The 14,072-nt window shown below is 43.2% G+C and overlaps 1 protein-coding gene across 4 annotated transcripts in view; it reads right to left on the bottom strand.

Annotated features, from left to right (window-relative positions):
* mbd1b (methyl-CpG binding domain protein 1b) overlaps window positions 1-14,072 on the bottom strand; it is a 30,518-nt gene that overhangs the window by 11,353 nt on the left and 5,093 nt on the right. For 3 of the 4 annotated variants that reach the window (XM_041887779.2, XM_041887781.2, XM_041887780.2), the window contains exons 6-8: window positions 11,906-11,988; window positions 11,685-11,734; window positions 11,342-11,482 (exon numbers count right to left, since the gene is read on the bottom strand). In XM_041887779.2, coding sequence (XP_041743713.1) covers window positions 11,342-11,482; window positions 11,685-11,734; window positions 11,906-11,988 — 274 coding nt within the window. The remainder of the gene's footprint in view (window positions 1-11,341; window positions 11,483-11,684; window positions 11,735-11,905; window positions 11,989-14,072) is intronic. The other variant, XM_041887782.2, reaches the window with a different exon arrangement.

The raw sequence follows: 14,072 nt of genomic DNA, 5'->3' as shown, positions 1-14,072 counted from the left end.
TATGTATGTATGTACAGTGGGGAGAACAAGTATTTGATACACTGCCGATTTTGCAGGTTTTCCTACTTACAAAGCATGTAGAGGTCTGTAATTTTTATCATAGGTACACTTCAACTGTGAGAGACGGAATCTAAAACAAAAATCCAGAAAATCACATTGTATGATTTTTAAGTAATTAATTTGCATTTTATTGCATGACATAAGTATTTAATACATCAGAAAAGCAGAACTTAATATTTGGTACAGAAACCTTTGTTTGCAATTACAGAGATCATACGTTTCCTGTAGGTCTTGACCAGGTTTGCACACACTGCAGCAGGGATTTTGGCCCACTACTCCATACAGACCTTCTCCAGATCCTTCATGTTTCGGGGCTGTCGCTGGGCAATACGGACTTTCAGCTCCCTCCAAAGATGTTCTATTGGGTTCAGGTCTGGAGACTGGCTAGGCCACTCCAGGACCTTGAGATGCTTCTTACGGAGCCACTCCTTAGTTGCCCTGGCTGTGTGTTTCGGGTCGTTGTCATGCTGGAAGACCCAGCCACGACCCATCTTCAATGCTCTTACTGAGGGAAGGAGGTTGTTGGCCAAGATCTCGCAATATATGGCCCCATCCATCCTCCTCTCAATACGGTGCAGTCATCCTGTCCCCTTTGCAGAAAAGCATCCCCAAAGAATGATGTTTCCACCTCCATGCTTCACGGTTGGCATGGTGTTCTTGGGGTTGTACTCATCCTTCTTCTTCCTCCAAACACGGCGAGTGGAGTTTAGACCAAAAAGCTCTATTTTTGTCTCATCAGACCACATTACCTTCTCCAATTCCTCCTCTGGATCATCCAGATGGTCATTGGCAAACTTCAGATGGGCCTGGACATGCGCTGGTTTGAGCAGGGGGACCTTGCGTGCGCTGCAGGATTTTAATCCATGACGGCGTAGTGTGTTACTAATGGTTTTCTTTGAGACTGTGGTCCCAGCTCTCTTCAGGTCATTGATCAGGTCCTGCCGTGTAGTTCTGGGCTGATCCCTCACCTTCCTCATGATCATTGATGCCCCACAAGGTGAGATCTTGCATGGAGCCCCAGACCGAGGGTGATTGACCGTCATCTTGAACTTCTTCCATTTTCTAATAATTGCGCCAACAGTTGTTGCCTTCTCACCAAGCTGCTTGCCTATTGTCCTGTAGCCCATCCCAGCCTTGTGCAGGTCTACAATTTTATCCCCGATGTCCTTACACAACTCTCTGGTCTTGGCCATTGTGGAGAGGTTGGAGTCTGTTTGATTGAGTGTGTGGACAGGTGTCTTTTATACAGGTAACGAGTTCAAACAGGTGCAGTTAATGCAGGTAATGAGTGGAGAACAGGAGGGCTTCTTAAAGAAAAACTAACAGGTCTGTGAGAGCCGGAATTCTTACTGGTTGGTAGGTGATCAAATACTTATGTCATGCAATAAAATGCAAATTAATTACTTAAAAATCATACAATGTGATTTTCTGGATTTTTGCTTTAGATTCCGTCTCTCACAGTTGAAGTGTACCTATGATAAAAATTACAGACCTCTACATGCTTTGTAAGTAGGAAAACCTGCAAAATCGGCAGTGTATCAAATACTTGTTCTCCCCACTGTATGTATGTATGTATGTATGTATGTATGTATGTATGTATGTATGTATGTATGTATGTATGTATGTATGTATATATACATACATACATACATACATACACACACACACACACACACACACACACGGTCAAAAGTTTTAGAACACCTACTCATTCAAGGGTTCTTCTTTATTTTTACTATTTTCTACATTGTAGAAAAATAGTGAAGACAAACTATGAAATAACACATGGAATCATGTAGTAACCGAAAAAAAGTGTTAAAACAAATCAAAATATATATTTGAGATTATTCAAATAGCCACTCTTTGCCTTGATGACAGCTTTGCACATTCTTGGCATTCTCTGAAACAGCTTCATGAGGTAGTCACTTGCATTTCAATTAACAGGTGTGCCTTCCTAAAAGTTAATTTGTGAAATTTCAAATCAAAAACTTTATTTGTCACATGCGCCGAATACAACAGGTGTAGACCTTACCGTGAAATGCTTACTTACAAGCCCTTAACTAACAACGCAGCTCAAGAAAGAGTTAAGAAAAGATGTACCAAATAAACTAAAGTTAAAAATAATAAAAAGTAACACAATAAAATAACAATACCGAGGCTATATACAGGGGGTACAGGTACCGAGTCAATGTGCGGGGGTACAGGTTAGTCGAGGTAATTTGTACATGTAGGTAGGGGTAAAGGGGGGGGGGTCAATTTGATTAATTGTTCAGCAGTCTTATGGCTTGGGGGTAGAAGCTGTTAAGGAGCCTTTTGGTCCTAGACTTGGCGCTCCGGTACCGCTTGCCGTGCAGTAGCAAAGAGAACAGTCTATGACTTGGGTGACTGGAGTCTGACAATTTTTTGGGCTTTCCTCTGACACCGCCTAGTATATAGGTCCTGGATGGCAGGAGGCTTGGCCCCAGTGATATACCGGGCCGAACGCACTACCCTCCGTAGCGCCTTCAGGATGCTCTCGATGGTGCAGCTGTATAACTTTGAGGATCTGGGGACCCATGCCAAATCTTTTCAGTCTCCTGAGGGGGAAAAGGTGTTGTCGTGCCCTCTTCACGACTGTCTTGGTGTGTTTGGACCATGATAGTTCGTTGGTGGTGTGGACACCAAGGAACTTGAAACTCTCGACCCGCTCCACTACAGCCCTGTCGATGTTAATGGGGACCTGTTCAGGCCGCCTTTTCCTGTAGTCCACGATCAGCTCCTTTGTCTTGCTCACATTGAGGGAGCGGTTGTCCTGGCACCACACTGCCAGGTCTCTGACCCCCTCCCTATCGGCTGTCTCATCGTCGTCGGCGATCAGGCCTACCACTGTTGTGTCGTCAGCAAACTTAATGGTGTTGGAGTCGTGTTTGGCCACGGAGTCGTAGGTGAACAGGGAGTACAGGAGGGGACTAAGCACGCACCCCTGAGGGGCCCCAGTGTTGAGGATCAGCGTGGCAGACGTGTTGTTGCCTACCCTTACCACCTGGGGGCGACCTGTCAGGAAGTCCAGGATCCAGTTGCAGAGGGAGGTGTTTAGTCCCAGGAACCTTAGCTTAGTGATGCACTTATTGATGAAGCCGATGACTGAGGTGGTATACTCCTCAAAGCCATTGGATGAATCCCGTATCATATTCCAGTCTGTGCTAGCAAAACAGTCCTGTAGCGTAGCATCCGCGTCATCTGACCACTTCCGTATTGAGCGAGTCACTGGTACTTCCTGCTTTCGTTTTTGCATGTAAGCAGAAATCAGGAGGATAGAATTATGGTCAGATTTGCCAAATGGAGGGCGAGGGAGAGCTTTGTAGGAGTCTCTGTGTGGAGCAAAGGTGGTCTAGTTTTTTGCCCCTCTGGTTGCACAAGTGACATGCTGGTAGAAATGAGGTAAAATTGATTTAAGTTTGCCTGCATTAAAGACCCCGGCAACTAGGGTACTCTACCTCAGGCGAGCAATACCTCAAGACTTCTTTAATATTAGACATCGGGCACCAGCTATTATTGACAAATAGACACACACTCCCGCCCCTCGTCTTACCAGACGTAGCTTCTCTGTCCTGCCGATGCATGGAAAATCCCGCCAGCTCTATATTATCCATGTCGTCGTTCAGCCACGACTCTGTGAAACTTAAGATATTACAGTTAATGTCCCGTTGGTAGGATATTCTTGATCATAGATCATCCGTTTTCCAATGATTGCACGTTGACCAATAGAACGGATGGTAGTGGAGGTTTACTCACTGGCCTACGAATTCTCAGAAGGCAGCCCGACCTCCGCCCCCTTTTTCTCCGCCTTTTCTTTACGCAAATGATAGGGATTTGGGCCCGTTCCCGAGAAAGCAGCATATCCTTTGCGTCGGGCTCGTTAAATAAAAAAATCTTTGTCCAGTTCGAGACGAGAAATCCAGAAGTTATTTCCGGTGATAAAAGACGGTAGCAGCAACATTATGTACACAATAAGTTACAAAATAAGTTCCAAACAACGCAAAGAAACTAACAAAATATCACAGTTGGTTAGGAGCCCGTAAAACGGCAGCCATCCCCTCCGGCGCCATTTTCTTTGTTATCGTTGAATTTCTTTCCTTCTTAATGTGTTTGAGCCAATCAGTTGTGTTGTGACAAGAACAGCTCAAATAAGGAAAGAGAAATGGACAGTCCATCATTACTTTAAGACATGAAGGTCAGTCAATACGGAAAATGTCAAACACCATCAAACGCTATGATGAAACTGGCTCTCACGAGGACCGCCACAGGAATGGAAGACCCAGAGTTACCTCTGCTGCAGAGGATACGTTCATTAGAGTTACCAGCCTCAGAAATTGCAGCCCAAATAAATGCTTCACAGAGTTCAAGTCACAGACACATCTCAACATCAACTGTTCAGAAACTGCGTGAATCAGGCCTTCATGGTCGAATTGCTGCAAAGAAACCATTACTAAAAGGACACCAATAAGAAGAAGAGACTTGCTTGGGCCAAGAAACACGAGCAATGGACATTAGACCGGTGGAAATTTGTCCTTTGGTCTGGAGTCCAAATTGGAGATTTTTGGTTCCAACCGCTGTCTTTGTGAGACGCGGTGTGGGTGAAAGTATGATCTCCGCATGTGTATTTCCAACCGTAAAACATGGAGGGGGAGGTGTTATGGTGTGGGGGTGCTTTGCTGGTGACACTGTCTGTGATTTACATAGAATTCAAGGCACACTTAACCAGCATGGCTACCACAGCATTCTGCAGCGATACGCCATTCCATCTGGTTTGGGCTTAATGGGACTATCATTTGTTTTTCAACAGGACAATGACCCAAAACACACCCCCAGGCTGTGTAAGGGCTATTTTACCAAGAAGGAGAGTGATGGAGTGTTGCATCAGATGACCTGGCCTCCACAATCCCCCGACCTCAACCCAATTGAGATGGTTTGGGATGAGTCACACCGCAGAGTGAAGGAAAAGCAGCCAACCAGTGCTCAGCATATGTGGGATGAGCATATGTGGGAACTCCTTCAAGACTGCTGGAAAAGCATTCCAGGTGAAGCTGGTTGAGAGAATGCCATGAGTGTGCAAAGCTGTCATCAAGGCAAAGGGTAGCTATTTGAATATAAAATAAAATATGTTATGATTTGTTTAACACTTTTTTGGTTACTACATGATTCCATATGTGTTATTTCATAGTTTTGATGTCTTCACTATTATTCTGTAGAAAATAGTAAAAATAAAGAAAAACCCTTGAATGAGTAGGTGTTCTAAAACTTTTGGCCGGTAGTGTTCGTTAAGTATTCAGACCCCTGGACCTTTTCCACATTTTGTTATGTTACAGGCTTATTCTAAAATTGATTAAATTGTTTGTTCCCCCTCATCAATCTACACACAATACCCCATAATGACACAGCAAAAACAGGATTTTAGACATTTTTGCTAATTCATTCAAAATAAAAAACAGAAATATCTCATTTACATAAGTATACAGACCCTTTACTCAGTACTTTGTTGAAGCACCTTTGGCAGCGATTACAGCCTCAAGTCTTTTGGGTATGACGCTACAAGCTTGGCACAACTGCATTTGTATTTCTCTCACACACAGCTGTGGAAAAAATTAAGAGACCACTGCACATTTTTCTTAAATCAGCATCTCTACATGTATGACAGCCATTCCATTCCAGTGTCTGTTGAATTCCAACACAGGCACACCTCATTCTACTGAATTAGGTACTGATTAGGTGATCACATGAACCAAATCTTATTTAACGAGGAAAAGTATAAAAACCACTGCTGTGGTCATCACTATCCGCTTGCAATAGGACCAGCTGGATGGGAAAAACAGTGCTAATAGTACCTCAAAAGTAATATTAATCAAAAAATAACTATTGACCATGCCAAAAGAGTTGAAAAGGAAAGTTGAGAGAGAGGAAAATAAGGGTTAAATTCTGGCAGAGTGATACAGTGAGCGTCAGGTTGCTTCCATCCTTAAAATTTCAAAGACTGCGGTTCATAAGAACCAGGACAAGCAGACATTGGGGACAACAAAGCTACAGACCAGCAGAGGGCGAAAACGACTCTCTACTGACCGGGATGACCGCCAACTCATTCGAATGTCACTCAACAACCAGAGGATGACATCAAGTGACCTATAAAAAGAATGCCAACGGCAGCTGGGGTGAAGTGCACGGCGAGGACGGTTTGAAACAGGCTCCTAGGGGCAGGGCTGAAGTCGTGCAAAGCTAGAAAAAAGCCCTTCATCAATGAGAAGCAAAGAAGAGCCAGGCTGAAGTTTGCAAAAGACCATACGGATTGGACCGTAGAGGACTGGAGTAAGGTCATCTTCTCTGATGAGTCCAATTTTCAGCTTTGCCCAACACCTGGTCATCTAATGGTTAGACGGAGACCTGGAGAGGCCTACAAGCAACAGTGTCTCGCACCCACTGTGAAATTTGGTAGAGGATAAGTGATGATCTGGGGGTGCTTCGGCAAGGCTGGAATCGGGCAGATTTGTCTTTGTGAAGGACGCATGAATCAAACCACGTACAACGTTGTCCTGGAAGAAAACGTACTTTCTTTTGCTCTGACATTATTCCCCAACTCTGAGGATTGGTTTTTCCAGCAGGACAATGCACCATGCCACACAGCCAGGTCAATCAAGGTGTGGATGGAGGACCACCAGATCAAGACCCTGTCATAGCCAGCCCAATCTCCAGACCTGAACCCCATTGAAAACTTCTGGAATGTGATCAAGAGGAAGATGGATGGTCACAAGCCATTAAACAAAGCCAGGAGTGGCATAAAGTCACCCAACATCAATGTGAAAGAATGGTGGAGAGCATGCCAAGACGCATGAAAGCTGTGATTGAAAATCTGGGTTATTCCACCAAATATTGATTTCTGAACTCTTACTAAGTTAAAACATTACTATTGTGTTGTTTAAAAATGAACATGAACTTATTTTCTTTGCATTATTCGAGGTCTGTCAACACTGCATCTTTTTTGTTATTTTGACCAGTTGTCATTTTCTGCAAATAAATGCTCTAAATGACAATATTTTTATTTGGGAGAAATGTTGTCAGTAGTTTATAGAATAAAACAAAAATGTTATTTTTACCCAAACACATACCTATAAATAGTAAAACCAGAGAAAATGATAATTTTGCAGTGGTCTCTTAATTTTTTCCGCAGCTGTGTTGTGTATATAACACACACACACACACACACACACACACACACGCACAAATGTATAAACCTGTTTTCACTTTGTCATTAATCCATTTTAGAATAAGGCTGTAACGTAACAAAACGTGGAAAATGGGAAGGGGTCTGAATACTTTCCGAATGCAGTGTATATTCTTACACACACAACACCAGGGATCATCAACTAGATCCAGACACGCACCGATTTTTTCTTGAGCGTATAGTCAGGGGGCCGGAACATAATTACTAATAATTTGTAGACTGCAAGAAGCCAAAACAGATAATATTTTACTGAAACAATCATTTCAAACCTTACTTACATTTGTATACGATTACATACACTTACTGTACAACACATTAGGAACACCTGGTCTTTCCATGACAGACTGACCAGGTGAAAGCTATGCCTTATTGATGTCACTCGTTAAATCCACTTCAATCAGTGTAGATGAAGGGGAGGAGACGGGTTAAAGAAGGATTTTTAAGCCTTGAGACATGGATTGTGTATGTGTGCCATTCAGAGGGTGAATGGGAAAGAAAATATTTAAGTGCCTTTGAACAGGGTGCACCAGTTTGAATGTGTCAAGAACTGCAACATTGCTGGGTTTTTCACGCTCAACAGTTTCCTGTGTGGATCAAGAATGGTCCACCACCCAAAGGAAATCCAGCCAACTTGACACAACTGTGGGAAGCATTGGAGTCAACATGGGCCAGTGTCCCTGTGGAACACTTGACACCTTGTAGTCCATGCTCCGACGAATTGAGGCTGTTCTGAGGGCAAAAGGGGGTGCAACTCAATATTAGAAAAGGTGTTCCCAATGTTTTTCACACACACATACATACATACATACATACATACATACATACATATCCCTCTCTATATTATGCATGGGAATACTTGGGAACAAATTTTCAAAACTAAAATCACTTGGAGCTGATTTGCTGGTTTTTCAGTCTTATGTCGAACAATTAAAACTTGGGGGGCCAAATACAAATAAAAATCCATCCGCGGGCCGCCAGTTGGGGAACCCTGCACTACACTGACAGTCACAAAACCCACACACACATCCACACAATACAAACACATCATGTGCTGCTGCTACTCTGTTCTTTATTTTACTCTTATTATTATCTATCCTGGTGCCTAGTTACTTTACCTTGCCTTCATGTACACTGAACAAAAATATAAAACGCAACATGGAAAATGTTGGTCCCATGTTTCATGAGCTGAAATAAAAGATCCCAGAAATTATATATACACACAAAAAGCATATTTCTCAAATTTGTTTACATCCTTGTTAGTGAGCGTTTCTCCTTTGCCAAGATAATCCATCCACCTGACAGGTGTGGAATATCAAGAAGCTGATTAAACAGAATTATTATTACACAGGTGCACCTTGTGCTGGGGACAATAAAATGTGAAGTTGTGTCACAACACAATGCCACAGATGACTAGTTGAGGGAGCGTGCAATTGGCATGCTGACTGCAGGAATGTCCACCAGAGCTGTTGCCAGAGAATTTAAAAGTTCATTTCTCTACCATAAGCCACCGTCAGAGAATTTCGCAGTACGGCCAACCGGCCTCACAACCGCGGACCACGTGTATGGCGTCATGTGGACGAGTGGTTTTCTGATGTCAATGTTGTGAACAGAGTGCCCCATGGTGGCAGTGGGGTTATGGTATGTGCAGGCTTAAGCTACGGACAACGAACACAATTGCATTTTATCGATGGCAATTTGAATGCACAGAGATACTGTGACGAGATCCTGAGGCCCATTGTCGTGCCATTCATCTGCTGCCATAACCTCATGTTTCAGCATGATTATGCATGGCCCCATGTCGCAAGGATCTGTACACAATTCATGGATGCTGAAAATGTCCCAGTTCTTCCATGGCCTGCATACTTAAGACATGTCACTCTTTGAGCATATTTGGGATGCTCTAGATCGACAGCGTGTTACAGTTCCCGCCATTGTCCAGCAACTTCACACTGCTTCTGAAGAGGAGTGGGTCAACATTCCACAGGCAACAAACAACAGCCTGATCAACTCTACAGTGAGGGAAAAAAGTATTTGATCCCCTGCTGATTTTGTACGTTTGCCCACTGACAAAGACATGATCAGTCTATAATTGTAATGGTAGGTTTATTTGAGCAGTGAGAGACAGAATAACAACAAAATCCAGAAAAACGCATGTCAAAAATGTTATAAATTGATTTGCATTTTGAATGAGGGAAATAAGTATTTGACCCCTCTGCAAAACATGACTTAGTACTTGGTGGCAATCACAGAGGTCAGACGTTTCTTGTAGTTGGCCACAAGGTTTGCACACATCTCAGGAGGGATTTTGTTCCACTCCTCTTTGCAGATCTTCTCCAAGTCATTAAGGATTCGAGGCTGACGTTTGGCAACTCGAACCTTCAGCTCCCTCCACAGATTTTCTATGGGATTAAGGTCTGGAGACTGGCTAGGCCACTCCAGGACCTTAATGTACTTCTTCTTGAGCCACTCCTTTGTTGCCTTGGCCGTGTGTTTTGGGTCATTGTCATGCTGGAATACCCATCCACGACCCATTTTTCAATGCCCTGGCTGATTTGACGGTACATGGCCCCGTCCATCGTCCCTTTGATGCAGTGAAGTTGTCCTGTCCCCTTAGCAGAAAAACACCCCCAAAGCATAATGTTTCCACCTCCATGTTTGACGGTGAGGATGGTGTTCTTGGGGTTATAGGCAGCATTCCTCCTCCTCCAAACACGGCGAGTTGTGTTGATGCCAAAGAGCTCAATTTTGGTCTCATCTGACCACAACACTTTCACCCAGTTCTCCTCTGAATCATTCAGATGTTCATTGGCAAACTTCAGACGGCCCTGTATATGTGCTTTCTTGAGCAGGGGGACCTTGCGGGCGCTGCAGGATTTCAGTCCTTCACGGCGTAGTGTGTTACCAATTGTTTTCTTGGTGACTATGGTCCCAGCTGCCTTGAGATCATTGACAAGATCCTCCGGTGTAGTTCTGGGCTGATTCCTCACCGTTCTCATGATCATTGCAACTCCACGAGGTGAGATCTTGCATGGAGCCCCAGGCCGAGGGAGATTGACAGTTATTTTGTGTTTCTTCCATTTGCGAATAATCACACCAACTGTTGTCACCTTCTCACCAAGCTGCTTGGCGATGGTCTTGTAGCCCATTCCAGCCTTGTGTGGGTCTACAATCTTGTCCCTGACATCCTTGGAGAGCTCTTTGGTCTTGGCCATGGTGGAGAGATTGGAATCTGATTGATTGATGCCTTCTGTGGACAGGTGTCTTTTATCCAGGTAACGAACTGAGATTAGGAGCACTCCCTTTAAGAGTGTGCTCCTAATCTCAGCTCGTTACCTGTATAAAAGATACCTGGGAGCCAGAAATCTTTTTGATTGAGAGGGGGTCAAATACTTATTTCCCTCATTAAAATGCAAATCAATTTATAACATTTTTGACATGCATTTTTCTGGATTTTTTTGTTGTTATTCTGTCTCTCACTGTTCAAATAAACCTACCATAAAAATTATAGACTGATCATTTCTTTGTCAGCGGGCAAACGTACAAAATCAGCAGGGGATCAAATACTTTTTTCCCCTCACTGTATGTGAAGGAGAGGTGTTGCACTTCATGAGGCAAATGGTGGTCACACCAGATTATGACTGGTTTTCTACAGATGCATATCTGTATTCCCAGTCATGTGAAATCCATAGATTAGGGCCTAAGAAATGTATTTAAATTGACTGATTTCCTTATATGAACTGTAACTCAGTAAAATCTTTGTAATTGTTACATTTATATTTTTGTTCAGTATACATATCTACCTCAAATGCCTAGTACCTCTGCACATTGATCTGGTACTGATACTCCCTGTATAATGGCTTCATTCTTGTGTATTTTCCTCCTCGTGTTACTATTTGTATTGTTTTTTTGTTTTTTTTTAACTCTACATCGTTGGGAAAGGCTTGTTAGCAAGCATTTCAGCGTAAAGTCTACACCTGTTGTTTTCGGCGCATGTGACAAATAAAATAAAAATGTGATCCGAGTCTGTACCTTGCGGATCGGACATAAACATTTGCGTTTCCGACAGCTGACAGGTTTTCTGGAGTCAGGGTTCAGCGCTTTTTTGCAGTTAGCACAGCTCCCACAATCCTCTGTGGTAAGGCAAGCCTTACAGTTACCACAAGGAATCCACTACAACAGACAAGAAAAATTCTGGAGTTAGAGTACTCCCCTCCATTCAGACCAATGTTGATTAATCATTGTATAACTATGTAAAACTGAATGAAGTAAAGGGAAACCGTCCAAAACACAAACTATATGGAGCATGAAAGTGTGTTAAAAACAGAGAAATTATGAGAGTAGTAGACTCGTTAGTTGAGGAACACTTGTTTACCTTTCTGAATCTTTGATAAACTGGATTCTTGCCTATAGCTGGATTCTTGGCTAAAGAAATGAGAGATACTGTTAACACAATCTCAAACGGAACCTTCATTAAAACAGTAAAAAACAGGCACATTTACAATGTCTTAAAATATGTAAATGATGTTCTTCTTTAAAGGAATTTGTGAAATGGCTTTCCTTTAATTAGATTGACATTAAAAAAAGATGACATACCCCTGCATTTGGGGCAACAGGGATTCTTCATCTGCCTTTCATACTCAAAGCCTGTGTATGAATTATCACAAACGGCACAGACGCTGAAATAAAGAGTATTGAAGCAAGTTACCTAAGTTTCCAAGTGCATAACGTCACAATCATCCTCAAGATATTAACATCTACCCCTTCAATCACTCCCATGTACAGTGGGGAGAACAAGTATTTGATACACTGCCGATTTTGCAGGTTGTCCTACTTACAAAGCATGTAGAGGTCTGTAATTTTTATCATAGGTACACTTCAACTGTGAGAGACGGAATCTAAAACAAAAATCCAGAAAATCACATTGTATGATTTTTAAGTAATTCATTTGCATTTTATTGCATGACATAAGTATTTGATACATCAGAAAAGCAGAACTTAATATTTGGTACAGAAACCTTTGTTTGCAATTACAGAGATCATACGTTTCCTGTAGGTCTTGACCAGGTTTGCACACACTGCAGCAGAGATTTTGGCCCACTCCTCCATACAGACCTTCTCCAGATCCTTCAGGTTTCGGGGCTGTCGCTGGGCAATACGGACTTTCAGCTCCCTCCAAAGATGTTCTATTGGGTTCAGGTCTGGAGACTGGCTAGGCCACTCCAGGACCTTGAGATGCTTCTTACGGAGCCACTCCTTAGTTGCCCTGGCTGTGTGTTTCAGGTCGTTGTCATGCTGGAAGACCCAGCCACGACCCACCTTCAATGCTCTTACTGAGGGAAGGAGGTTGTTGGCCAAGATCTCGCGATACATGGCCCCATCCATCCTCCCCTCAATACGGTGCAGTCGTCCTGTCCCCTTTGCAGAAAAGCATCCCCAAAGAATGATGTTTCCACCTCCATACTTCACGGTTGGGATGGTGTTCTTGGGGTTGTACTCATCCTTCTTCCTCCAAACACGGTGAGTGGAGTTTAGACCAAAAAGCTCTATTTTTGTCTCATCAGACCACATGATCTTCTCCCATTCCTCCTCTGGATCATCCAGATGGTCATTGGCAAACTTCAGATGGGCCTGGACATGCGCTGGCTTGAGCAGGGGGACCTTGCGTGCGCTGCAGGATTTTAATCCATGACGACGTAGTGTGTTACTAATGGTTTTCTTTGAGACTGTGGTCCCAGCTCTCTTCAGGTCATTGACCAGGTCCTGCCGTGTAGTTCTGGGCTGATCCCTCACCTTCCTCATGATCATTGATGCCCCACGAGGTGAGATCTTGCATGGAGCCCCAGACCGGGGGTGATTGACCGTCATCTTGAACTCCTATTTTCTAATAATTGCGCCAACAGTTGTTGCCTTCTCACCAAGCTGCTTGCCTATTGTCCTGTAGCCCATCCCAGCCTTGTGGAGGTCTACAGTTTTATCCCTGATGTCCTTACACAGCTCTCTGGTCTTGGCCATTGTGGAGAGGTTGGAGTCTGTTTGATTGAGTGTGTGGACAGGTGTCTTTTATACAGGTAACGAGTTCAAACAGGTGCAGTTAATACAGGTAATGAGTGGAGAACAGGAGGGCTTCTTAAAGAAAAACTAACAGGTCTGTGAGAGCCGGAATTCTTACTGGTTGGTAGGTGATCAAATACTTGTCATGCAATGAAATGCAAATTAATTACTTAAAAATCATACAATGTGATTTTCTGGATTTTTGTTTTAGATTCCGTCTCTCACAGTTGAAGTGTACCTATGATAAAAACTACAGACCTCTACATGCTTTGTAAGTAGGAAAACCTGCAAAATCGGCAGTGTATCAAATACTTGTTCTCCCCACTGTATTCTCACAATCATCCTCAAGATATTAACATCTACCCCTTCAATCACTCCCATGTATTCTTTGCTTATTTTACGTACAAAAGCTGTCTCAGGAAGAAGAAAAAACACTCAAGCTGACATATAGCCTAAACCATGATTACGTATGAGGAATGTGTTAAACTTAAAAACCTCTTAGATATAAAGTCCCCTGTTTAGGGGACCTGAGTGGTTCTGGTACCGGCTCCGACCGAATTTTTTTTGCTTAGAAATCTGTGTACAGCGTAGATCGAAATGGCTAGCATTGAGCGATAGCCCTGGTTCCCACGGACACAGTAGTATATTGTTTTAGCCTGTGTGACGTAGGATGTGAAATCTGAAACCACTTGAAGTTGGGATGTCCCGG

Source organism: Coregonus clupeaformis, chromosome 10, assembly GCF_020615455.1.
Source record: "Coregonus clupeaformis isolate EN_2021a chromosome 10, ASM2061545v1, whole genome shotgun sequence".
In the NCBI taxonomy this organism is placed as follows: Eukaryota; Metazoa; Chordata; class Actinopteri; order Salmoniformes; family Salmonidae; genus Coregonus; species Coregonus clupeaformis.
The sequence above is the reverse complement of the archived record's forward strand: the minus strand, read 5'-3'. Positions and strand labels throughout refer to the sequence as shown.